Consider the following 24398-nt stretch of genomic DNA (forward strand, 5'->3'; position numbering starts at 1 on the left):
CAAATTCTAACTAGACTAATATACAGAGGGGCCGCTGCACAAGCAAGTGCACGCGGGCTGCCTTGACAGTACAGCTCATTTTCAGTAAAAGACTCTGAGACATTCTAGGATCCACTGTATGCGCAATGGAGCTGTCTTCGAAGACGGCGCGCATTCATTTGCCACCTAGAACTTCTCATCAAACTTCTTCATGTCTCAAAACTCGTTGCGACTGCGAATGATATGGCATACATAATACGTACGCCAGAGCCTTGGCAGCCATGATACCATTATGGGGCCATAGGTCTATGGCCTATCTGATTCTTTCTGAATGCTCCCTGCTTGCTGTTCTCCTTACTCGCGCGCTCATGGCGATTTACCGCAGAAGTCCGCTCTCGACATCTGACAGCATTCACACGCCTCTACTTATCGACAGTACTGCTGCCGTAAGATTCACTGGCACTTGGAGTTATGCTGTGATGATCAAGCGGATCAGCCGTCGTCGAAAATTGCTGCTTGCCGCCGCCGTGATATGCGCAGTCGTTACTTATGGTGTTAGAATCAGCTTCTGGCTATCGACTAGGCATGATAGCGATTATACGATTTCGACCTCTAAGATATCGACCACAACCTTAACTTCTACAATATCGACTTCAAGTTCTTCAAGCTCGACAATCTCGAACCCAACTTCGACCGCGATCTCGATATGGTCTGTCGCGAAATCCACTTCCGCAACTGCGATAGTAGCTGATTCGTCCGTTACTGAGCTATCTGTGCCAATAAACAACATATTCATATCCCCCAAGTCTGATAAGACCAAAGATGCAGATTTGGAGTCCTGGTATCTCTATCCAGTTATCATAAATGGGCGTGTTTATACATTCAACTTATATAAGTACACTAACGGCGATAAAGATCACACATACTCGTTGTCTCACCGCAGTGGATTTGAGACAAATGATTACAAGTTCACATTTCGAGAGTTTCTTGTGTCTGACTCTACAGAAGACGGACTCAAGTTCTCGTGTCGCGTTGTGCTACTACCGAGCTGGGCTGATACTTCTGTATGTCGTTGTGATTAAGGGCATGTTCTTGAAGTGCTGACAGGATTTGCAGGAGTACGTTGCAGTATCATCGCTCACCTCATACAGTGATGGCAACAGCACCACTTCTTATTGGTACTATAACCTGACCAAAGAAAATATCGCATCTTATAAGTGCGATGACACTATTTTCGAGCTGGCTTCTATGTACGTTCGTAGTGCCGTTGATATTGCCGCGCTCTGAAACGCTGCTTCGTTCTCATACTGACAGACAATGAGCAGGAATGATTTTGTGGTCGATTGATCTTCTCATGGTCCGCACATGATTAGCACGGATATCCATGGCCGGCGCGAATGTCCGTGGAGGTATTTGAGAAACGTCATCAACTTGTACTACCTTAATCGTGTATTACGGCGCGTCGCAGAATCAAGACTATTAGTCTCGGTAGACCGTGGGGCTTTTGTTGTATTTGCAGAGACATTACATTGCTACTGTGCTCGTTGCTGTGTGAGTTTCGCAGCATCCACGCACAAAATATGTCGACTTATCTACGGTGGTCCTCGCGCATCGCGCTGGAGCTACGACCATAACAAGCTTCAGTATCGCGCTGTTCATTCACAAGCTAATCATTTCAAAAATTATATTGATTATTTTAAGTGCTCCCAATTTCAATAGTAACAAAGTCTAGTTAAGTCACCATTCTCAATGATGCAGTGGAGATCGGATGCAGAGCGCGTCGTCTGACCAGCAAAATACTGTGACTTGTGCCCTGGTGTAAATATGTTGTAGTGAAAGCCAACATAGTGGTGTATGTTGTGAGATTGTCGTGAAGAGAGACTGAGTGGAATAGCTGAAATAACGAGACATATAATTTCCCATCACATGACTATTCACCACCATCTTTGGACTACATACGTCGACGCGAGCTTTAGACCAATCAAATGCAATAACATTTTACTTGTTGATGTAAGACTGCTGCAGCGCATCACGCTTGTCGTGAATTATTAACGCAAAGTAACACTGTAGCACAAATTTCAGTACTGGCTCTTGAATTTAAAGTTGAGATCATGTCGGCTAGGCCTTTGGTGGATATCTTGTGCTCAAGCTATGATGCAGTGCTGCCATGATCGGCAGCGAGCGGATCCGCATCAGAGCAATCAACAACCGAACTGCTTGTGCTATCAAAGTTTTGTATCTGCGAGTGACGAACCGTTCCCCGCTTCCATATCCACGAGAAGTAGTAGAGACCTTGTGTGCTGTCCTACCTGCAATGCTGTCATGCGAGGGCTGTACGCACATCTCTGGCCTTGGGTAAAAACTCTGGCCGCCTCCTGAATTACGCTGCACCAGAATAGCTAATACTTCTAAAGTAACTCGTAAAGAACAACCACGGTGCTATTCACGCGCGAACTCAAAAAGTTTCTTCATCCCTCTTCACAAATATCGCCCACTCTACCTTGCAACTTAGTCCCCTCCCCACGACATGCAGCCAATATGAACCTCTACTTCGACGCTTCAAAATTTGTGCACCCCAAACTCTCTTACGAAATCGAGTCCGCAAACTCCTTTTCAGCGCTGCAACGCCGATTGAAAGAGAAAGTCGGCACGTTCAAGGCAGATCCCAAGCGAGTGTTTGCATTGCTGCGATCGACTATTCGGTACAAAGACGTCCTTGATGAAGTTATCAAGGAGGCAAAACTACTTGATGAGGAGCGGGTATGTGTTTGTGGTATTGTTGAGGTATAGAAGTGGAGCTGATGAATTTGCAGATCAAGTATAACCTTGCGCTGTTGTTGGTGCACGACTTGCTGATTTCCAAAACGGGTATAACAGCAGGGAAGGGACCCTTAAAGGATGCAGTAGTACGCCACAAGACGAGGTTGAATAGCGAGCTATCAAAGGCCAAAATTAAGAGGGGTATCGTGGATATTACGGATTTCAACAAAAGCTGTGACAGTATGCTTCTCTGCTGTATTGAGATAAGGGATGGAAGAAGTGCTGACGAGATAGACCGCGAGACAAGATGGTTCAGAATTAACCGGCTGATACCAACTGATACGTCCATGGTGATTGCATCGCTACTCCCCTCGACAAAGCTCACTCCGACGACCACCCTCCCACCACCTCCAAACACGCTCTACAGGGACCCGTACATTCCCGACCTATACGCTATCGCAAACACAGACACGCGGGCACTTGTGCGTATACCTTCAGCATACTCCCGTGGCGAAATCATCCTCCAAGACCGTGCCTCGTGCTTCCCCGCACACATCCTCGCACCGGTGCCGGGCGACGTGGTCATCGATGCGTGCGCAGCGCCGGGGAACAAGACTACACATATCGCAGCAATTATGCGAGGAGAGGGGACCGTCATTGCGTATGAATTGAATGCTGAGCGTGCGGATGTGTTGAAGAAGATGGTGAAACGCGCAGGCGCGGATGTCAGAGTCGAAGAAGGCGACTTCACGGCAGGAGTACCGAAAGAGTACGAATCCGTGACTAAAATCCTGTGCGATCCTTCTTGCTCAGGCTCGGGCATTTTTCGAAAGACCGGCCTCAGCGAACAAGAACATGAACAAGCAGCTGACGTCGAATCTAACGACGCGGCACTAGCTCTCCGGCTGCAAAATCTGGCTACTTTTCAGTTCAAAATCGTGAAACACGCGCTCACCGCCTTTCCCGCGGTCACGCGCGTGGTATATTCAACGTGCTCCATCCATGCTGAGGAGAACGAGGAGGTCGTGCGCGCGTTGCTATGTGACCTCGAAGTGCGCGAGGCCGGGTGGCGGTTGATGGAGCGAGAACAAGTGCTCCCGGGATGGCATCGACGCGGGTGGAGGGACCAGTTTATGGGGATGGATGATATAGGACAGAGTGCGGAGGTGTTGTCGGAGGGATGTGTCCGTGCGAAACCGGTTGAAGATGGCGGAATTGGATTCTTTGTCGCGGGGTTTGAGAAAGATGGAGGGGCGGTGGGTGCCTCAGAGGTGGATGTGCCCCGGAAGAGGGCGGCGGAAGATGGCAAAGATGAGGACGAGTATGACGACTTGGATGATGGGATTGAGTGGACTGGTATCCATGACGACGCGTCAGAGGCCACGACGGAAAGCGCGAATGTCACTGCGACGACGGTCACGAAAAAGAAGAAGAACCGGAAGCGCAAGAAACGCAAGACTCAACAATCGTCATAGAAATATCACTCACGAAGAGCATTATGCATATATACAACTATCTACAAAACTCCATGAATGCACACCACACCACTTTTCAATTGTCCGCCGCCACCGCAGTCAGTGGCGGCGGCAGCTCTGCGCCAGCATCAAGCCCAACCTCATCAACCCCATCCGTATCAGGGGCAAGCTTCATCTCAAGCGCAACAACACGTTTATACGCCACCTTGCGGCGACAGATGCTGCATTCGCCGTAGGTCCGGTTGGCTTTGCGGCCGGAAGAAAGGGCTCGGAAGACGCAGTTAATGCAGTACAAGTGGCCGCACGGGGTCGCGACGACCACGTCGGGTTGGTCAAAGCATATGACGCAGCTAAAGTCGCTAAGGATAGTCGAGCTTTCGGTTGGTCGCTCGTCGACGGGCGGAGCGAGATCGGACAACTGCGAGTTGTCTTCCTTGCCGTCTTCGTCCTCGTCGTCGTCGTCCTCGAATTCGTCGAGTTCGTTGTCATCATCGATGTCAGTCGCGTGGGGTGCGGTAGCGATCACCGGGGCCGCGGTATCGTCAATAGCGGCAGCGCGAGAATCAGCCATAACACTCGATAACCCGCCATGTGGGGTCTCAATAACAACCTCATCCACGCGTGTGGTTTCTATAACCATCGCACTAACCCCATTCCTCTCCGCTTCACCAATATACTCGACATCTCGCGGCGCCCGTCGTCTGTGCGGATACCTGGAATACATCTGTGGAACGTCGAGGTCGACAATCACCGGAGGCGCGGCGTCAACGTCTATGACGTCGACGATGGAGACACGTCGCCGTTTAGAAGGGCGACGATCGCCATTGCTCCTGCCAGTAGCGACCAAATGTGGTGGCGGTTCGTGATGCACGAGGAGGGGAGAAACTGGGTCGTCCACGGAGATGATGTCTGGGGTGATGGGTGAGGAGACGATATCGAGGGATGGTGCGGGTGGGGGCAGCATAAGCAGTGCTTCTGGCACGTCAGCGGCAGGTACATCAAGCGGGAGGGTCGCCGCCGGCGGCGATAGCGACGGCGACGGACTGAGCATGCTGTGGCGGATAGTGCGAAGCCTTGAAGACGAAGTCGGCAATCGAGAAAGGTCGCGAAGCACGAAACCCATGCGGCTCAGGCGCCGACTTTTTCCACTCCGCTTCGAACCAACTCGCACTCACCACTTTCAAGTCCACACCGTCAGCACCTCACGATGCTGCGACGCGCCCTGCCGCGGATCCACAGCAGTGGCCGCAGTGCCGTCTGCACACGGCGGCTGTTTTCATCCACGCCGTCCGAGATATCCGTACGTGTCCTCGCGAAGTACGTGCGTGCACGACGCTAACATGTCCAGGAACCGAGCTCGCTGTTCAAAGTCACCACCCTTCCCAACGGTCTGCGTATCGCGACCGACGGCCCGCCAGGCCACTTCTCCGCGCTTGGCTTCTACGTTGATGCCGGCTCGCGCTACGAAGATCCTTCGCTTTCCGGAATCTCGCATCTCATGGACCGCCTCGCGTTCCAGTCCACCCGCGGCATCTCCGCAGACCAGATGGAGTCTCGGCTCGGCTCGCTTGGGGGAAACTACATGTGCGTGTCCTCGCGCGAGTCGATAATATACCAGGCCGCCGTGTTCAACCACGATGTAGAGGCGATGTTCGAGGTACTCTCGGCGACCGTGCGGTGGCCCGAGATAACAGAGCAGGAGCTGCAGTATCAAAAAGAGGCGGCAGCGTACGAGATCGGCGAGATTTGGCAGAAGCCAGAGCTGATTCTACCGGAGCTGTTGCATATGACTGCATTCAAGGACAACACGCTGGGCCTGCCGCTACTGTGTCCCGAGGAACGGCTACCCCAGATCACGCGCACAGACGTGCTGCGCTACCGTCAGCAATTCTACACGCCGCAACGCATCGTGACCGCCTTCGTTGGCGTGGACCACAACTACGCAGTTGATCTCGCGGTCCGCCAATTCGGCGACCTGCCCCGCAGCACCGTGACTACGACCGACAACAGCGACGTCGTCGCGCGGTACTCTGGCGGCGTTGTGGACATGGGCGAGATGCCGCAGCAGCACGTGCCCAACCAGCCCGAGCTCGCTCACATGCTCTTTGCGTTTGAGGGGCTCTCGATCAACGACCCTGATATCTACGCGCTAGCGACACTTCAGACGCTACTCGGCGGTGGCGGCTCTTTCTCGGCGGGCGGACCCGGCAAGGGCATGTACTCGCGCCTGTACACGAACGTGCTGAACCGGTACGGCTTTATTGAGAACTGCGCGGCCTTCAACCACTCCTACACCGACTCGGGCTTGTTTGGCATCACGGTCTCGTGTCTCCCCTCTCACGCGTCGTTGGTCGCGCCCATCATGTGTGCACAGCTCGCATACTGCACATCGAAAATGAATGGCGGCCTCACACGTACGGATGTGACCCGTGCGAAGAATCAGCTGCGAAGTTCGCTACTTATGAACCTTGAGTCCAAGATGGTCGAGCTCGAGGACGTGGGGCGACAAGTACAGGTCAACGGCACGCGCGTGCCAGTTTCTGAAATGTGCGATAAGATCGATCGACTGACGGTGGACGACATCATCAACGTCGCACGCAGGGTGCTCAAGGGCAAAGCGCACAACCGCGGGTCGCAATCCGGCGGACCGACGGTAGTTATGCAGGGCAAGCAGGGCGTGTTCGGCGACGTTCTCAACGAGTGTAAGAAGTACGACCTCGGTGCGCGAACGTAAACAGCGGTGGACACTTGTACATAGTGAATAGTTACAAAATTATGGCATAGCTATTTTAGGCCAGCTTGAAAGAGCTGCGCGGGTGTCTACTGTCGGCTAAGGATAATGTCCTTGAACTCGGGCTTCAGGGACGCACCGCCCACAAGGTATCCGTCGATGTCGGGGCACGAGTTGAACGTCTTGGCGTTAGCGCCATTGACGCTGCCACCGTAGATGATGCGCACGCCGTCGGCCTGCTCCTTGCCGATCTTCTCAGCGAGGTGCTTGCGGATGTCGTCGTGGACCGCCTCGGCATCCTCAGGGGTAGCCGCGAGACCGGTGCCGATAGCCCAGACGGGTTCGTAGGCGACGACGATATTGGACCAATCGGAGACCTTGTCCGTGACGGCGTCAAGCTGGCGGAAGACCACAGCGAGGGTCTTGCCGGCCTCGCGCTCCTCTAGCAGCTCGCCGACGCAGAGGATCACGCCAACCTCGTGCTTGAGGGCGTGCATGGTCTTTTCCGCGATGAAGTCGTCAGCTTCCTTGATGATCGTGCGGCGCTCACTGTGGCCAAGGATGACCCACTCCGCGCCAACGTCCTTGATCTGGGGGGCGCTGTGGTACATTAGTGGATGCAGTATCTAGCAACTAAGAATGCACATACGAGATCTCGCCGGTGTAGGCGCCGCTGATCTGGGGGAAGGCGTTCTGCGCCGCGATAGCAACCTTGGGGTTGGTGAGGTGCAGGGCGGCCCAATGCACGTAAAGTGCAGGGGGGGAAATGACAACCTCTGTTAGAGTTAAAAGTTGAAACGAATTAATCGTTCGTGGATCACGCACCAACCGAGTCCGGGATCTCGAGGGTGTTGAGTGCTTCGACGATTTCCTTGATGGACTCCTTCGAGCCGTTCATCTTGAAGTTGCCGCCGACGAAGAATTTGCGAGCCTGCGATTATCAGCATCCAGCTCTGGAATCCATTCCACTCTTAGATACGGACCATCGTGGATATAGTGCGGAAGGAATGGGTGGGCGAAGGGTGAAGTGAGGGGGAAGAAATTCTAGGCGGGGAAGTGGATTGTCGCAGAGACCACGTGACCCGCTTCGACGGACGACGCCCGCGTTTTCCCGAGGTTTCTGAGCATCTTTCCGCGTTGTTTTATCACGGTTTGGAGGCGTTTGTGGGGTCATGATTCCGCAGGGCCGGAACGCGCGCGGACGAGGCGGCTTCCGATGCGGGTTGCGTTGTTGACACTCTGCCATTCCTGGTATCTCTACAGACGCCTAGCCCCCCTTTCGCTCCCGGCGCACGCTATCCAGCCGCTTCCGCTCCCGGTCGACCTGTTCTGTTAGTCTTCTTGTACTTCTCCCTCTACGCTATCTGTGTGGCACTCACCACCTTCCGCACGTGCGCCAACGCCTGCGAATCTGGCCGCGCGCGACACGACTCCGGCGTATACGGCGGCTCAATCGTCACCTCGTCCAGTACCACAATCGCCTTGCCCGCCCACCGCGACGGCAGCCTGCGTAGTTAGCCTTCGTCCCTCTTCTCTGTCGCCTCTAACCCACCCCAATACATACGTCTTGGAAACGGCGTCAAACAGCTCCTGCGCCTCCTTGCTCACACCAACACCCTTGCTCGCGGCCACCTGTCCCGCCGCGCGTGACGCAACTTCAAGCTTGTGCGCCACACCACCAAGATTCACAGGGCCGATGGCTGGCTGCGCCTTTGCGAACGCGTTACCACTCGCAGGACCCGGCTCCGCGTCGTCGCTAGCAACTGGCCGCTCCAGGACTGCAATATCCTTGATAAACGAGGTCTTTATAATCCTGAAACTCCGCACACTGGCATTTACGCTGCCTTTCCGTCCTGACGCATTCACTGCCGCCGCCGTGGTATCCTCACCCTCCTCAATCACAGCCAGCGAGTTGGTGATGCCGCAGTACGCGAACACGCGTCCGACGATGACATTATCCAGCGTCGTCGTCACACGTACTTTCAGCCCAATAACCCATTCTGAAGAGCCACCGCCCGGAAGCTGCTGCTGCTGTTGCTGTGTTGGGGGAGGATGATGCGGTCCCTGAGGCCGCGTGTCAACGCCACTGCCACCAGCACCACCGGGCGCGCTTGCGTGGGGCGACTGATTTCGTCTGTCCGTAGCCATGTGCACAATCTAAAATATGCGATGGGCTGTGTTAGCATGTGCGTATATGGCGTCAAGATGCGGATCAAACACTCACTACCTCTAATCACAGACTACTCAACGCAAGTCCAGCGAGATCCAAAAGCAAGGTCAATCCAAAAACACCAGCACAAGAGGCAGATGCTTCTTCCCTCTAGATTTTATGTACAAGTAATGTACAAAAAAAATGTGGTGACGTTGGTGGAGGAGAGGGGACGAGTCGCGTGGATATCGAGATCTGGAAAGTTTCAAAGAGTTTTGCAGCGGCGGGGAGTTCCACAACGCCGCAACGATCGCGACTGCCATATTGAGCGAAGATCTCAACAGCACCATGGTATGTCTTCCTCTACACAGACTTCTGTACACACTGACACACTCCAGAGCAGCGATGACGACGGTGAAGACGCAAAGCTACGCTCGTACCTCCCCGCGTCATTTGGCAAGACCACCGCAGCCGTCGCGATTGCGGATCTTGAGCCGCGGTATCGCCAGTACATCCGCGCCGACTACGCCTCCCGCATCGCCGTCAAGAAGGAATCCCGGAATTCCGACTCAGACGACTCCAGCGATGATGACGACCTAGACAACCTCCCGATCTCGCACGAACTCGTCCTCAAAGACCACAACAAAACCGTCTCTGCCCTCGACCTCGACCCGGCTGGCGTTCGTCTCGTCACCGGCTCACACGACTACACGCTCTCACTCTGGGATTTTACCGGAATGAACCCCGCCTCATTGCGCCCATTTAGAAGCATCGAACCCTGCGATTCGCACCTCATCCGCGCCGCCTCCTTCGCGCCGGCTGGTGATCGCGTGCTAGTTACTCCCGCGTCAAGTCAGGCGAAGATATATTCCCGCGATGGGATTGAACTAGCTGAGTGCGTACGTGGTGACATGTACTTGCGCGATATGCACAACACTGATGGCCACGTCGCGGAACTTACAAGTGCGGAATGGCATCCGTCCACGGCATCGCTCTTCGCGACCGGCGCACGAGACTCCACAATCCGGCTATGGGACGCCGGGACAGTGCGACGTAAGCAACGCGATGTGATCGTCGTGCGCTCGCCAAAGAGCACGGGGAATAGAACCACCATCTCTGCACTCGCGTTTTCGCCTGAAGGGAAGTACCTTGCCGCCGCTACCACAGACGGCGGGTTGGCGTACTGGCCGACCGATGGTCCGTACGCCCGGCCAGTGGCACATCTACCTACAGCACGCACTGCGGGAGCGTGGACGTCATCAGTAACCTACGCGCCCAACGACGAACACATGATGCTTGTCCGCAACGGCAGCGCCGGGGCATTGTCCGACGGCGACCCTGAGGACGGCACCGTAGAGCTATGGGATACCCGGAGTTTCAAGACCCCTCTACTCGTACGCAAGAACTTGCCAAACGCGGTGCAGGAAACAAACGCAACGTTCAGTCCCGACGGACGGTACATCATCACAGGCACCTCCGCTACCCCCGACGAGCCTGTGGGCAAACTTTTCGTGCTCGACAAATCCGATCTCAGCACGATCACCGCACTTACACTCACACCACCACCCGACGTACCAGCTGCGAAACAAACCTCTGTCGTGCGCTCGCTATGGCATCCCAAACTTAACCAGCTCATCGCATCCACATCGTCAGGTTCAGTGCACGTGCTCTTCTCACGCATTCTCTCGACTCCACACACCGGTGCCTGTGCCGTCGTCGAGCGCGCGCCGAAAGTGCGCCACGTCGACGATGATGTCACTGCGGACGTGGATCTCAATGAGGCGGTCGCGAATCCGATTACCTCGCGCAAGAAGAATCAGCAAATCCGCCGGCCGGAGATTCCGCTTGCGCGGAGAATGCACGGTGAAGTGCGTGTTTTGCATGTTGAGGATGAAAAGGACGACGAGGCTGCGCGGAAACGGAGGCGCTTTTAGACTCATGTTCAATAGCAAAAGTATTGATTACGAGGAGTTTCGACTATGATGACGTTTTGTTGATTAGTTGTTCTCACAACTTGGAAGTAGATCCGGGACTGTCAGTGGCACCGTCGAGCTGCAGCTATTCCCCACCTGCCATAATCCTGGGAGACATCCAAGAGTGCTAATTCGGACCATTTAGGGGTGCCTATCCCCCCTTCACGTTCCCCCACGACAGCATCCTGGAGGAGTCCAGGACTGGCAACGCCGGACTGTCAACGGTATCGCCCAGCGGCGGTTACAGATGGTGTCTCTCTGTAAGCCTTCCCAGAAGGTGATATTCGCCAAGTAATAGGCGCGCAACAGAGATAAGACGACAACAAAAAGCAGTGGCCGGCGTGGGTATCACCAGAGGTAGCGAACGCGCAGCTAGCGCGGTAAGCAGAAAGGTATGATGCGTGATGATGTCGCTGGAGCGAATCGGAGACGACAGCAGTAGTAGCGGTAGTAATACTTATAGTGGTCGTGGTACTAGCGGCGGTAGTGATGCTGGTATTGATGGCCGCGGAGTCCGAGGCAACAGTATAGATGGCAAAGGGCGCCCGACACCAGAGAAGCAGGGCAGAGAGCCGCGTCTTGATAGTGTCGACAACCTGTTTGAAGAAGTTCTTCTTTGGCGGGTTGCATAACGCGCATGTCGACTCCAGACCAGAGGCACCGACTGCCACATTTAACTGAATGGCGAACCGGAAACGTGTCCGCTCATCGGCCGGTCGATGACCACGGTCTATCCAACCGGAACTGCGAAGAATCAGTTAGTATATCGCCACTATGTTGTGGCAGCCAACTTCGACGACGGCTACACGCGAGCGTAAAGCAGCGAATTAATTGTCGCACGACGACTCTGGACTCGAAAGTCGAGAGATCGTCAGCCGTATCGTCAGCAATAATGACACTGCCGCCGTCGTCGCTGTTGCAGCAACTGTTCGCCGCGACAGAAGGCTTGATGCAAGACTCCGAAGGACCACGCACAGGAGCCACAAGCGCAAGAACAGCAACACAGTCTGTAACAGAAATGATCATGGCAAGAGCCGACACAAGAGCAGATACAATAGTGCTCGGTGTGGAAACGCGAAGTCGCCGGTGTAAAGGCAGCCACGGTCGCTCGTTTCGATGGCGATGTCGCCATCTTACAATAAGCAACAAGAGCAACGCCAACAAGTAATAAATAACTCAACACGAATCGCAGGGGCACCAAGTGCATGCCCGCGACCTAAAACTAGCGTCGCAAGCGCGTGTGTCATATGCATGCGTCATATGCACTCATTGTCGCTGTATCGCGTCGTGACGTACGAAGGCGCAGCGCATCCTCGTCATTGCGTGTGCCCATAGATAACTCAATTGGCGAGCAATAGTATGCAAGTATGACAGAGAGGAACACAAAAACTTACGCGTTTATTTTGTTTGGTTCTCAGCCCAAATCCTAGGTACGCCGCGCGCGTGCGGCGAGCACAAGACAGACGCGACGACTGAGCGGCATCGCCAGGTGGTCATGCCACCATCTAACAGACCTGGAGTCTGTACCTCTTTCATGGCGATTATCCTACACGTAACTACTCTCTACTTGGCTCATATCTTGCATACATGTTCAAAGACAAGCGGGCAGCTGTGCAGAAGTTGGCTGTACGCATACCATTTTTTGTACAGGGCACGATATAGTGTATGGCTGAGGTATCTTGCGTACGCGACTGCAGTTTTCTTGAGTCACAAGTCGTCGGATAATCTATACAATTTAGTATGTACAGACGGCCGCTATCTTGAGCTCTGCCGCATAACGTAGCAAAATGCGAATGCCGAAATTTGCAAGTAGTCAGTTGGCATGATCCCCGGCTAGCAAACACCAGTCGTAGCTAAAAGATCGTACAATACTATTATTATCACCAAAAACACATATCCTGTGGGCCATCAATAAATATTACCCAAATAAACGACTCCCAGGCACAGGGGTATCCCTTCCGGCGATCACATAACAAGTTACAAAATAACGCAACATGACGGTTGACTCTCCGGCGGCGCACATGCGGTGACAGCAGCTTGGAAAACTTCGTCGATGCCAATCTGCTCCTTGGCAGAGCACTCGACGTAGGGCACACCGCCCATTCTTCCTGCAGTTCCCGTAGCCTATGTTTAGCGTTAGAATGAGCAGTCAGATCATCGAACACTAGACACATAGCCGTAACTTACGTCACTTTGGCTAACGACGTTAGGCGAAACTCCGCGCAGATCGCTCTTCAGACCGACCAGCACCATCGGAGTCCCTGAAGGACAGTAGTGAGTCGCCTCAGGCCACCACTGCACATCAAAACAGTCAGCAACCGTCCTCTGCCACCACGCCCATAATAAGACACACATACAACATCAAGAGCGTTCTCCAGTGTAACCTTTGAGTCAATAGAAAACGCTATTAGGATGACGTCCGCATCCTGGTAGAACATCGGTCGCAATCGTGCGAACTCCTCCTGACCGGCCGTATCGATCAGGTCAAGTGTTACTGGGCCCTGCCTTGACGATAACGACTTCGTCCTGCGCTCAAACACTGTGGGAATGTACCTCTAAGTCGCACAAAAATGTTAGCTCTCGAATATTCCGGTTGGAGCGTACGGATGATTGATCTACTGACCTCTTGATACGTTCTCTCAGCGAAAGCCATCAGCAGACAGGTCTTTCCACAGGCACCATCGCCAACTGTGACGACCCGAAGGGTCTTTCCGCTCATGCTCATTTGGACGAAGTGTGGTGGTGGTTAAGAAATTACGAGAGACGCTCGAGGGCTGTGTGGGTAGGTTTAAGTAGAGATGCCAAACTGTAGCCGTACGGTGGGGTTAGGGCTGGCGCAGCACTGTGGCTGAACACAGCACAAAACCCGCAGGGGACTCGCACGGCATGCGCCGCGGCCAACTTCTACTCCACCTCTATGTCTTGAACGTGTGTACCCAGAGATGTGCCAACGGAGCATGTCATCTTACGTAGACTATTCAATTTTATTATTTATAATTATTATGCGTATGATTACGGACTCTTTAGCTGTGTAATGTTTTGCTATAATCCCCTAACTCCTCAAAAAATACTCGTTCGTCGCGGGGACACGTTGCCGGTGCACAGCCGCCAAGCTCATTTGTAAACAAAAACGCATGCCAGTGGTTATTAGTAATTACCTAAATGTATGATGCTGATAGTGATGATCCCTGCGTTCTCTCTTCGGATGCTTCAACTCATGCTTGGTATTCCATATCCGCACTCCCAGCTGTAGTCCCATCCACACCTCTGGCGGCAGATTCAACGGAAGTTTGCGTCCATATAGGCACTGATCTATCAGCCACGTGCCAACCATGAACTCGTCTTGCGTCAAGTAGCTATCCTTATTACGGCTCACGAGATTCCTGCGTTCATGTCAGCATCGCCCGCGCATCTTGTACCAGCATGAACAAAACTTACCAAATTTTTTCCAAGATTTCATAATTAAGTCGCGACCTTTCCCAAATTTTTCGAACCACAAGACCGTGCACGCAGTTACTCAGTTCCGGCGGCAATATTGTTCCTCTGTTTGCTGCCCATAAAGCACCGTATCTCTTACTCTCCGATATGCTCATTGATCCGCTGACAATCAGATTTTTCCACGGTTTGTCCGCATTAAACTCCATCTTCTTGTTTTCCTTTCTCATTGTCGTTCGAAGTGACGCATGTAGTGGCTGCAGGTCAGCGGGCTGTCGTCTTGCAGTACCCGAAGTCTGAATAGAATCCTCCACGCTCGACAGAGAGAGACTCGTAGATGTCGGTGGCAGAGATAATGCAGAAGTTGGAGCCCGACTGGCAAGATAAACTCTATTGTAATTATCCCGAAGAGCATTCCTTCGTAGTCGATTTTTGCCTGTGAACCCTTGAAATAATTTGTTCCTCAACAAAAGCGGCAAGGAAGGAGTAGTCGACATTAAATTGCTCATGGAAGACCCCGGTCGTAATACTGGATACTCCAACGTCGTACTGAAGCTTCTATTCGAATCCATTTGGCGTCGCCGAGGTAAAACCAGGGCTGTCGGTTCGGGCGACTTTGACGGTAGCGGCGGACAAGATGTGCTTCGCACCTTTATCTGGTCCGGAGTCGAGGGACTGATTGTACAGGTGGGAAGCACGAGAATATCAGTAGGCGACTGCGTTGTCGATTCCGAGACAGAAGAGTCAGAACGTTCCAAAGTCATCATAGACTTCGAAACAGGCCGCATTGGTGTTGGTGATAGTACTTGGGTTGCTTCGACAGATTTCTATCAAGATGTTAATATGAATCCGAACAGCGTATTCATTGTCGGACGTACCGATGACACGCCAGACAGAGATTTCAAATACTCCAGTTTTCGCGTCTTCTGTGGATCCGAAACCGTTCTTGTGTCAGCAGTGCGCGAATGTGTTGTCGTTACGGGCTGTCCGTGATCTGCAACTCGAAGGCTGTTGATGGATGACATCGACAGTGCAGGCGACACGCTTTTGATTGACGCGGCCGATGACTGCGTAACAATCAGGTGAGTTGTCGACGCTACTGGCCTTGAAATGTTCGCAGCAGGCACATGTGACGGAGTGATAAGTTCGCGACTTTCGAGAGACGTTATACTTGCGGTTCCTGAAGAGCTGGATCGGCGTGTCGAAGACGTGTTTGATCTCAGCGATGGTGAGGGTGACGATGTTGGCATATCAGCAGGTCTCCGCGATACTGACCGCTCAGGCGGTGGCCGTGGCTGTGCAGACAAGCCACGCCCAGGAAGAACATAGTGATTAGACGGAGATGACGTCTCCAGTCTGCTCTTGCTTGCTAATCGTGCTGTTGTAGCGACGGATATATTTGGCGAATGTGAATTTTGTCGTGTTCTTGAAGTCGACATCGTACGACCACGCGTCGCGTCAGTCGTAGTGCCACCTAGCTGGTATGCCTGATGTTCGCCGGGCCGGTGGGTCAGCGACCTTGTAGTCCTTGTTCGTGAAGTCGATCGTTCTGCCACCCGAGTCTGACTCGATACAGCCCTAGCTCCTGCTGCGGGTGGTGTGCGCGCTGCGGTGTGCGAGTGTGTTGTCGCGAGTGAACGAGGGCCCAAGCCCTCACTCTTGGTGACAGCCGCGACCGCTCCGTTAGGCGGTGACTGCACAACCGCAGCTGTATGTCGACTCGTCGGCGTTAATAAAGTCTGCTTGCTGCGCTCGTTTGGACTCGTGCTCTTAAATCCAGATGTCGCGAGCACCGCCGCAGCGAGGGCGAAGCTATTGCTGCTACCCTGGCCGGCGGTAACCGGCATCTCCAGAAGTTTCAGCTTTTCAGCTAGTTATCGTTATAAAAAGCTTTAAACAACAATCATTCAAATAGTTTGACGTAGTGGTAGCGACGCGAGTAGGTATCGATATAAATCCGCTTGTTCGGGGTCAACACGCGCGGGGTCGACAGGCGTGTCGAGACAAGAATAGTAACAGGACCACCACGTCGTGCGGAGCTGTCAGGTTGAAATAGCGCCTAGCGCCTAGCTCTGGCACCCGATAACAACAGCAACAATCCTCGGGGCAATCGGGCACGGAATTCAGACGCAGGATAGGGTCGAGGTTTATTCAGTGAATAAAAAGAGCAAGAAGGTAGGGACGAAACGCGTAGGCGGTGCGACTTTAGGTTTCTTCCGTCCGTGACTTACGCGTCTTCCGCGCCACCTCTTTCTACTCTATACAAACCGCAGCGGCGCGACGAATACTTCGCATCCTTGCCTCTCATCTACTTCCAAAACCCTGTCTCGGTCAGTTCTTACTTCATCGTGCAGAACGTGGTCAAAATCAGCCAGCTTCAAAGTTGTCGCTAAAATGCGCAGCAAGGACGCCATGGGGTTAGGGGTCCTGAAGCCGGCGCTTGGGACTTTGGTCCTCGGCCTCGGCGGTCTACAACAGTACACGAGTCACCGAGTCACCATACATCGTCCAGTAGCGGTAGAATTCATGAGTGACGAAGATAAAGATGAGAACTCTGGCGATCAATTTGAGGCCAAGCTGAGGCGACCAAAAAATCACGGAAAATCGCCATATTTTCACTCCCTGATCACTGGTCTCATAAATCCTTTGATTCGACCATCACTACACCACCAGTTGAACAGACGGAATACCGAGCAGCTTCGACGCGATCTCATAGTCAATTTTATCACAATATGGAAGAAAAACGTTGGATTTGATATTTATCCCTGTTTCAGGCTACGTGAGTATATCTTGCTCTGTGTCTGACTGTGTTGTATTGACCTCTTTAGTTCTCCCTTACGTATGTTGCCGTCGGAACAATCAACAACTTGCCAACCTGTTGACAATTTATTTAGAATGACAAAGAGCGGTCAATGTACGGCCTTAAGGAAGCATCACTAGCTCGGTTGCTTGTCAAGGTGCGTCGATAAAACTTCAACTTCAACACCAACAGAATCTGACAGTCTTCACCGCGTCAGATAATCGGTCTCGCTCCAGATTCAGAAGACGCTAACCAAATTCTCAATTACAAACTTCCCGGAGTTTATGGCAAGGGCGCTGGCGACTTTGCTGAGCGGTGCTATGAGGTCATGAGCAAGCGAGAGGTTTCGTCTGAGTACGGACATATGACTATCGACGAAGTCAATGACCTTCTCGATGATCTTAGCCACCACAGCAAGAGGTAAGATTCTTATACTCTGGAGTGACTATAGTCGCGTGCTGACCGTCCGCTTACAGTGAGAACCAACTCCCCATTCTCAGCAAATTTTACAACTCGATGAACGCCACGGAAATGAAGTGGCTACTCCGGATCATTTTGCGCCGTAAGCACCCAGTTTCGGTATCGCTAGATTGTTTTTAAAGACTTATGATTTAGAACTCCACATCGGTCTCAGCGAACGCAAACTATTCTCAGCGTGGCACATTGACGCGAACGCCCTGTACAACGTGACAAGCAGTCTAAAGCGCGTATGCTGGGAGTTGTACGATACTACTTTTCGGCTATCAGAAGAAGTAAGTACTACTATACTTGATTATGTTTGAAAAACTAATCAAAAAATAGGAAAACAAGGTCACGCTGATGTCGTGTTTTCAGCCTCAGCTTGCCGCCTTTCCAAAGTCATCATACAGTCAGGTCATAAAACTTATGAAGGACGAACCGTTTTGGATTGAGGAGAAAATGGACGGCGAGCGCATTCAAGTGCACATGTCAGAGTACGGAAAGAACTTCAAGTTTTTCAGTCGTCGCGCTAAGGATTACACTTATTTGTACGGCGACTCGCTTCAAAACAAGAATGGTGCTTTGACAAAGTATCTATCGGGGGCTTTTATCGACAAAATAGAAAGGTATGAAGAACGATTTTTTGTTAGCATGTGACTGTGGCTGACTTAATTCAGCTGCATTTTGGATGGCGAAATGGTGTCATGGGATTCTGTCGAAGAGAAAATCGAGCCATTCGGATATCTCAAAGCAGCAGCTATCTCTGAGAAGGAAAACGACACTCACAGTTTATCCCACCCGCTGTGTATGTCTCTTTAGCACGACTAAGTCCTCATCCACTAATGTGTCAATCAGATCGTGTTTTCGATATTCTCAGTGTAAATGGCAGATTGCTGGTCGATGTCCCACTTTATCAACGGCGCGAGATCTTAACAAATGTCGTACGCTCCGTTCCATTCCATTTTGAAATCCATCCACACGAAATCGCATCCAGCAAGGAGGAAATTGAGCGGCGTTTGAGACAAGTGGTGGCAGAATCGTAAGTTGGATTGATTTGTTTAGTCACGAAGCAGTGCTTACTATTGGTATTATTTAGATCGGAAGGCTTAGTTATAAAAAATCCTACATCTGGATATTTTGTCAACAGCAGAGGTGACGAGTGGATCAAGGTGAAGCCGGAGTATATGACGGAATTCGGAGAAAATCTGGATTGCATTGTCATCGGTGGATATTACGGTCAAGGAAAGCGGGGCGGTATTCTCGCCAGTTTCTTATGCGGCCTTCGCGTTGACACTGTCGAAGGAGAGACGGAAAGATCAAAGTATTGGTCATTCTGCCGTGTTGGCGGTGGCTTTACCGCGAACGACTACGCAACAATCCGTCATCTTACAGACGGCCATTGGCAAAAATGGGACCCCTACCATCCGCCAGACCAGCTAATTGAGCTCGCCGGCGACAAGCACGACAAGGAGATACCAGACATGTGGATTAAGCCCGAGCACTCTGTCGTGCTTGAGATCAAAGCCGCGGCAGTCGTACCTTCGCCAGATCAGTATCGGACAAATTATACTTTGCGGTTTCCACGGTTTAGAAAAATTAGGTCGGATAAGGACTATAAGTCTGCGCTGAGTTTTTCGGAGTTTCTGGCATTAAAGATACAAGCGGAACAGGAGAGTCAGGAGAGGGCGATGAGTTTGGAAGGCAGCCGAAGGGCGGCCAAGCGAGTCAAGCAGGACATCGATATCTTGACTTCGAAGAAGTTCATAATTTCGGTGAGTAAGAATGACGTGAGCGGCGCTGTGTTTACGGGTCACACATTCTGTATGTCTTGCTTGTTTTTCCTCTCAGTTCATCTTTTTGACATTCACTAGGTCTTCTGATGGCAGTAAAAGATAAGCCAGCGCTCGCTAGACTCATCGCCGCTAACGACGGTAAAGTGATATCTGACGTACCGACAACATTCAACGAAGACCCCTCGAATCTACACCTCATTGCCGAAAAGGATCTCGTAAAAGTCATCAGTCTGAAGCGGCAGAAACGGTTATCGATCATCAAACCGGAATGGATTCACGACTGTATATACAACAGGCGTATCGTGCCTTATGAACCTAGGCACTTGTATTTTGCTACGGCGGCAGTTACACAGGTGGCTGAGCGGTATGTGGATAATTATGGAGATGGTTATGTTTGCGAAATCGAGGATCAGGCGAACCTGTCACAGGTATATAGTTCTGCGCTGAACTATCAGATAAGGATCGATCTAACTAGTGTTCAGATATTGCAGAATATGCCTTTACACAAACAGCCAAGTCTCAGGAAGTTAGACTCGATCTACGATCTCATCATGCAACACGAGGACTCCACATCAAACATCCCTTCCCTACTATTTCACGGCACAGTCGTTTACATCGACGCCGCCTCATCAGCCACCAACAATCTTGCCGAGATATTTTCAAACTCCAGCGAATATCAAGTCCGCATAACATCCAACTACCTCTCCTTTGGCGGCGCTTCTATCACAACCGATATCGAAGACCCGAAGCTAACACATATCGTTGTTAACCCCGATGAGAAACAGCTACGGAGCCGGCTCGGTATATTGCGAGAACGGCTTGCTCATTGGGCGCGAGCAAAATTTCCGCGGATAGTGTCGGTGCTCTGGGTGGAGAAATGCTGGGCCGAGATGACACGGCTAAGCGAAGAAGGTATGTCGACATTCTCCTCGCGTGCCGAAACAGCGTTTGACCGGACTGACGAGAGCAGATTTCGCTTTACTATAGCTTATATTGCAGATTCATGAAGCAAATTAATAAGTTGATATTTGTAAACTAGTTACATGAGAGAGACACAAAGCAATTTACGCCACAAAAAAGTCATGATAAATCCGAGTAACAACAGCCAACTACACCCTTGAACGAAAAGGATATCATAACACGCACAAATAACATATTTTGTTGTTCCCATCACATAATCGTGGATAACGAAGACGATTCCAATTGCAGTGCTACTGGCACGAGATCGTATTCGTCATCATAGTCATCGACGAAATCATCTCCGTCCTCGTCGTGATCATACGCTTTGTATGATTCAATGCTAGCGCCACTAATCCTTTGCTTCGTCGTAGGCTGTGTCATATCGGAGGTCGCATACACGTCGTCGCTTGAATTCGGCAGCACCAGAGGAGGCATTGCGTGCGGCTCCGACTTTGATTTCGCTCGTGGCGTTGCTCGTGGAGCTGGACAGTAGCCATCCACAATGTTTGATATCGAGGGTGCGAGATGTCGAGCCGGCGCTGCATCTGCAGTTTCAGGAAGCGGGAGAGATAACGATTGTTGCTTATTTGGTGATTTGATTGGTGGTAGAGTCACCGTTGAAGCTGCGATTACCGGCGCCGGCGCCGGCGCGTATGTACCCAGTGCCGTCTTTGCCCTGGTTAACCTACTCGGTTCCACCTGACTCGCCTGCTGTACGCTGTAGCTATTCGCTGCAAACAACGACGTTGCTGACGTCGCTGACACTGAACGTGCCTGCGCTCGTGCCTTTAACGGGCTATTTCCCGAACAATTACTCGACCTATCGCTGCTGCTCGTAGACCGTCCGGTATCCGGATATCGCATGACGGAACCGTTGCGTCGGACTGGCGATGTGTTCTCGTTGTTGCTGATGTTGGGAAGTTTCTTCGTAGAGCGAGATACCGGTAGTTTGCCATGGACTTGGAGAAAGTTCGGTTGGCGTGGTGGGGGTTGTGATGAATTCAAGATGCGTGAGTCAAGTCCTTTCAGTGGGTTGCGTTTCGCGGACACTGCTGGCGTCTTGAAACGATCCGTCAACATCTCTTTCGTTGCTGCAATAACTGGTTTCTTAGCTGACTGCAACGGCACTGTCGTCGTTGTTGTCGTAGTCGTCACCTGTGTCCGCCGCGTCGTCTTATGACTTTTGCTCGCCGCCTCTTCATCCTTCAATACGTCAATAAACCGCTCCCCGGTAACCAAGAACGGCCTTCCTTTCTCATTCTCCCAGCTCTGCAGCGCGTTCATCAAATCTGCCATTACCTTCGGCTTCCGCTTCGCAATTCGCTTGCGCATCTGCTCCTCCCGCAGCAGTCGACTCGGATCCCGCTTCACGCCGCTCGCACCCGGACCACCGCCCCGAGACATCATTAGCCGCGAGGAGTCTTGCTGCGATTGTTCGAGTTCAAGGATATCATGCTGTAGCTCGCGGTACGCGTCAATGAGTGCGAGAATAGGCTTGCGCTCGCGTAGCAATAGTTCGAGACGCGCAATTTCGGCTTCATGGGTCGCGAGAGAGGCGTCGGTATATATGTCAGTCCAGGCGGGTGTGAAATCAAGACGTTCTTCCTCCGCAAAGTAGAGGCTGTCCCAGAGCTTGTTGAGGGTTTCTCGCGCATCTTCGATGAAGACGTTCATGTAGTTGCGCTTCTTCTCGTTGAGCCTCGCGAGTTCCTTTTCGTACTCGAATCGAAGTCAGCACTTTTGCCGCATATCAACACTTCAAGAAACTTACTGCGTCGATAACATGCGTTGCAATACCCCGCTTCGCCCTGTCAAATGCCTTTATATACCCATCGTCCTCCGACAATTTGTTCCATAGATGTTGTACCATGGTCTTTGTCACAGATAATCTCTTCACCCGACTCTCCTTCTCTTGTTGTAACCCCTCCCGCTCTCGTCGCAGTGCCTCGATATTCGCACTCGACAGCCCGAGCATCTCCGGTTGCTCCTTGTAATACACAAGCACATTACTGTCAATGCTCTCTTGCGGCGTACCAAGCTCTGCCCATAAAGAAACCATCTGCGTCGCGTCATCGCGCACGAGTTTCACACGACGTTGGTATTCTGTTGAAAGTCGCTGCTCTTCTTGCACAAGGCTTTCAAGGCTACTCGGCGTGAGAGATAACGCGTCCACGCTGAAAGTTTGCAAATTTTCATTCGCGTCAACCCCGTCCATAAGACTTGCCAGCAGTCGTATCCGCTCAAGCAACTCTTTGGCGCGTTGATGTCTTGCGGAATAAACCTGCTGCAATTTGTCCGACCGTTGCCGAAGCTCACTCAAACACATCACCAACGGCGCAGTAATATCAGTTCCTAACTCACTTTTATTCTCCCCGGTCTCCTCCAGCGCGGCTGTCATCCGCGCAATCTGCTCCTTGAGAGCCACGCATTGTTGATACAACTTGTCTCTCTCGGCGGTAACCTCAACAACATGATCGTCGAGCGCTTGCGCCACTATCGCGTATAAATTGCGCTCGCGCAAGCTGCGTTCGTCGTCATTGATCCCAATGTCGTCGTAGAGCAGTTGGAGCTTGTCGTTGATGAAATTGAGCTGCGATGAGATATATGAGCCGCGCCTGTCGAAACTCATCCTGGGCGTATGCGAATTATCGCACAATTGTGCAGAGCGCCTGTCTACAGACTGTAGCAAGAATGTCTCTGAGGAACGTCCAAGAATCTCGCGCACAGAGATCGCGGACGCTCGTCGTCGTTCAAGAGCAAACCTCGTGATGTCACCAGCGGTGTAAACAAAAAGTAAACAAACCGGCTACCAACCCCATTCCCTCATCGATTCTTACGACCCCTGATCTGCAGCCGCTGTGCGTGCGGCGCCTATTCCTCAGGCTAACCGGCTGGATTTGTTCGTATCGATGCTTCGTTTCGCTCTTGTGCCCGCAAATTAGGCGCCTACGGTATAGATCCCAAGCCAGCGCGCAGAAAGTAAGAGCGCTGGGCTATATAGCTGTCCACTGCATTAAGTGACTTATGAAGCTATTGAACAAGAATCATCGTGATGAAGCAGGAATCATCACATGCGCAGTCCAGGCTTCGTCAGAAATATCAAGCGAAGTTACGCAATGCCGAGAAAAAAAATAGAAAATTTTGCAAGTCTCTTAGCATATGATAGCAGAAACATCTTGATCTCCGCCCCACGTCCAAACAACACAAACATCGTTTCACCAAATCGCAACTGACAAATTGCACGCCCTCGGTACTCTACATGATGCCAAGACCTTGAACAACATTGAACACCTCTCGAGCTATCTCAAGATTTGTTATCCCAGGTGCGGTACTGTAAGGATATGGGATGTGTATCGCCACAAATGTTTGTTTTCTCTTAAAGACCAACAGACAGGATCCGAGATTCAGAAGCGTGTTGAAATCCGAGAAACCGGTGTGGGGATGTCAACTGCAATGTCGCAATTGCAACAAAATGGTTGACTTAGCATGCATGTCCCAACTTCGATCCGCTTATCTCTTGTCTGAGAGATACGCATAATGCAATACGAACGTCTCTTGCTTGAAAATCATGCATCACGAAAGTGGCAAACGAGCCAAGAAACGAGGCCGCTATGGTGGCAAGACTAATCTTGTATCGTAGACTAAAAATGCAGTGACAAAGGCATTATCCCCATAGCTTTACTGGCGTATCAAGACGTCAGTGGTATCTGCCATAAATCAGAAGTGTCGTTTGCAGTAAGAATTCAGAATCAGAGCGCTATATTCAGGCCAGATTGTTCCACTGATCGGAGCCGCGAACTTCGTATTCTCCGCTGCAAAACATTAGAAGACAAAAGTGAATATCACAAGCAGCAAGAACGTGCAAAAAATCTGTGTCAGCGGTG

General features: G+C 51.8%; 11 protein-coding genes across 11 annotated transcripts; 5 read left to right on the forward strand and 6 right to left on the reverse strand.

Moving 5' to 3' along the window:
* Positions 1 to 172: 172 nt before the first annotated feature.
* V1518DRAFT_457504 (uncharacterized protein) lies at positions 173 to 1266 on the forward strand (the record flags this gene model as incomplete). The annotated part of the gene is made up of 2 exons (XM_066906573.1): positions 173 to 1043; positions 1087 to 1266. Exons 1-2 carry the CDS (start codon positions 261 to 263, stop codon positions 1264 to 1266), a joined length of 963 nt encoding a protein of 320 aa, XP_066757651.1. The 5' UTR covers positions 173 to 260.
* A 1168-nt stretch (positions 1267 to 2434) lies between these two features.
* On the forward strand, positions 2435 to 4289 carry V1518DRAFT_457505 (S-adenosyl-L-methionine-dependent methyltransferase). Its single transcript, XM_066906574.1, has 3 exons — positions 2435 to 2739; positions 2793 to 2979; positions 3034 to 4289. Exons 1-3 carry the CDS (start codon positions 2518 to 2520, stop codon positions 4212 to 4214), a joined length of 1590 nt encoding a protein of 529 aa, XP_066757652.1. The 5' UTR covers positions 2435 to 2517; the 3' UTR covers positions 4215 to 4289.
* V1518DRAFT_421755 (uncharacterized protein) lies at positions 4207 to 5294 on the reverse strand. Its single transcript, XM_066905298.1, has one exon. The coding sequence runs from the start codon at positions 5263 to 5265 to the stop codon at positions 4291 to 4293; it is 975 nt and encodes a 324-aa protein (XP_066757653.1). The 5' UTR covers positions 5266 to 5294; the 3' UTR covers positions 4207 to 4290.
* Positions 5295 to 5398: 104 nt separating this feature from the next.
* Positions 5399 to 7001, forward strand: V1518DRAFT_421756 (Metalloenzyme, LuxS/M16 peptidase-like protein). The gene is made up of 2 exons (XM_066905299.1): positions 5399 to 5514; positions 5563 to 7001. The coding sequence occupies exons 1-2, from the start codon at positions 5422 to 5424 to the stop codon at positions 6946 to 6948; spliced, it is 1479 nt and encodes a 492-aa protein (XP_066757654.1). The 5' UTR covers positions 5399 to 5421; the 3' UTR covers positions 6949 to 7001.
* V1518DRAFT_421758 (Triosephosphate isomerase) lies at positions 6958 to 7976 on the reverse strand. The gene is made up of 4 exons (XM_066905300.1): positions 7929 to 7976; positions 7771 to 7876; positions 7595 to 7721; positions 6958 to 7545 (listed from the first exon to the last, which is right to left on the reverse strand). The coding sequence occupies exons 1-4, from the start codon at positions 7929 to 7931 to the stop codon at positions 7035 to 7037; spliced, it is 747 nt and encodes a 248-aa protein (XP_066757655.1). The 5' UTR covers positions 7932 to 7976; the 3' UTR covers positions 6958 to 7034.
* Positions 7977 to 9350, reverse strand: V1518DRAFT_421763 (anticodon-binding domain-containing protein). Its single transcript, XM_066905301.1, has 3 exons — positions 8510 to 9350; positions 8325 to 8451; positions 7977 to 8269 (listed from the first exon to the last, which is right to left on the reverse strand). The coding sequence occupies exons 1-3, from the start codon at positions 9091 to 9093 to the stop codon at positions 8213 to 8215; spliced, it is 768 nt and encodes a 255-aa protein (XP_066757656.1). The 5' UTR covers positions 9094 to 9350; the 3' UTR covers positions 7977 to 8212.
* A 92-nt stretch (positions 9351 to 9442) lies between these two features.
* On the forward strand, positions 9443 to 11028 carry V1518DRAFT_407234 (WD40-repeat-containing domain protein; the record flags this gene model as incomplete). Its single annotated transcript, XM_066901985.1, has 2 exons — positions 9443 to 9445; positions 9493 to 11028. 2 exons carry the CDS (start codon positions 9443 to 9445, stop codon positions 11026 to 11028), a joined length of 1539 nt encoding a protein of 512 aa, XP_066757657.1.
* A 1706-nt stretch (positions 11029 to 12734) lies between these two features.
* On the reverse strand, positions 12735 to 13836 carry V1518DRAFT_421769 (small GTPase superfamily). Its single transcript, XM_066905302.1, has 4 exons — positions 13691 to 13836; positions 13425 to 13622; positions 13255 to 13362; positions 12735 to 13191 (listed from the first exon to the last, which is right to left on the reverse strand). The coding sequence occupies exons 1-4, from the start codon at positions 13790 to 13792 to the stop codon at positions 13045 to 13047; spliced, it is 555 nt and encodes a 184-aa protein (XP_066757658.1). The 5' UTR covers positions 13793 to 13836; the 3' UTR covers positions 12735 to 13044.
* A 196-nt stretch (positions 13837 to 14032) lies between these two features.
* V1518DRAFT_457510 (uncharacterized protein) lies at positions 14033 to 16668 on the reverse strand. The gene is made up of 3 exons (XM_066906575.1): positions 15381 to 16668; positions 14506 to 15329; positions 14033 to 14450 (listed from the first exon to the last, which is right to left on the reverse strand). The coding sequence occupies exons 1-3, from the start codon at positions 16347 to 16349 to the stop codon at positions 14222 to 14224; spliced, it is 2022 nt and encodes a 673-aa protein (XP_066757659.1). The 5' UTR covers positions 16350 to 16668; the 3' UTR covers positions 14033 to 14221.
* V1518DRAFT_421774 (ATP dependent DNA ligase domain-containing protein) lies at positions 16568 to 20650 on the forward strand. Its single transcript, XM_066905303.1, has 13 exons — positions 16568 to 17281; positions 17331 to 17341; positions 17397 to 17459; positions 17520 to 17722; positions 17779 to 17864; positions 17918 to 18054; positions 18104 to 18387; positions 18439 to 18566; positions 18617 to 18800; positions 18858 to 19582; positions 19633 to 19982; positions 20037 to 20466; positions 20525 to 20650. Exons 1-13 carry the CDS (start codon positions 16897 to 16899, stop codon positions 20539 to 20541), a joined length of 3003 nt encoding a protein of 1000 aa, XP_066757660.1. The 5' UTR covers positions 16568 to 16896; the 3' UTR covers positions 20542 to 20650.
* Positions 20555 to 23353, reverse strand: V1518DRAFT_397261 (microtubule associated protein-domain-containing protein). Its single transcript, XM_066901822.1, has 2 exons — positions 22286 to 23353; positions 20555 to 22233 (listed from the first exon to the last, which is right to left on the reverse strand). Exons 1-2 carry the CDS (start codon positions 23141 to 23143, stop codon positions 20725 to 20727), a joined length of 2367 nt encoding a protein of 788 aa, XP_066757661.1. The 5' UTR covers positions 23144 to 23353; the 3' UTR covers positions 20555 to 20724.
* Positions 23354 to 24398: the final 1045 nt, after the last annotated feature.

Source organism: Limtongia smithiae (genome assembly GCF_038497785.1).
Source record: "Limtongia smithiae strain NRRL Y-17922 unplaced genomic scaffold V1518scaffold_12, whole genome shotgun sequence".
NCBI classification, from domain to species: Eukaryota; Fungi; Ascomycota; class Lipomycetes; order Lipomycetales; family Lipomycetaceae; genus Limtongia; species Limtongia smithiae.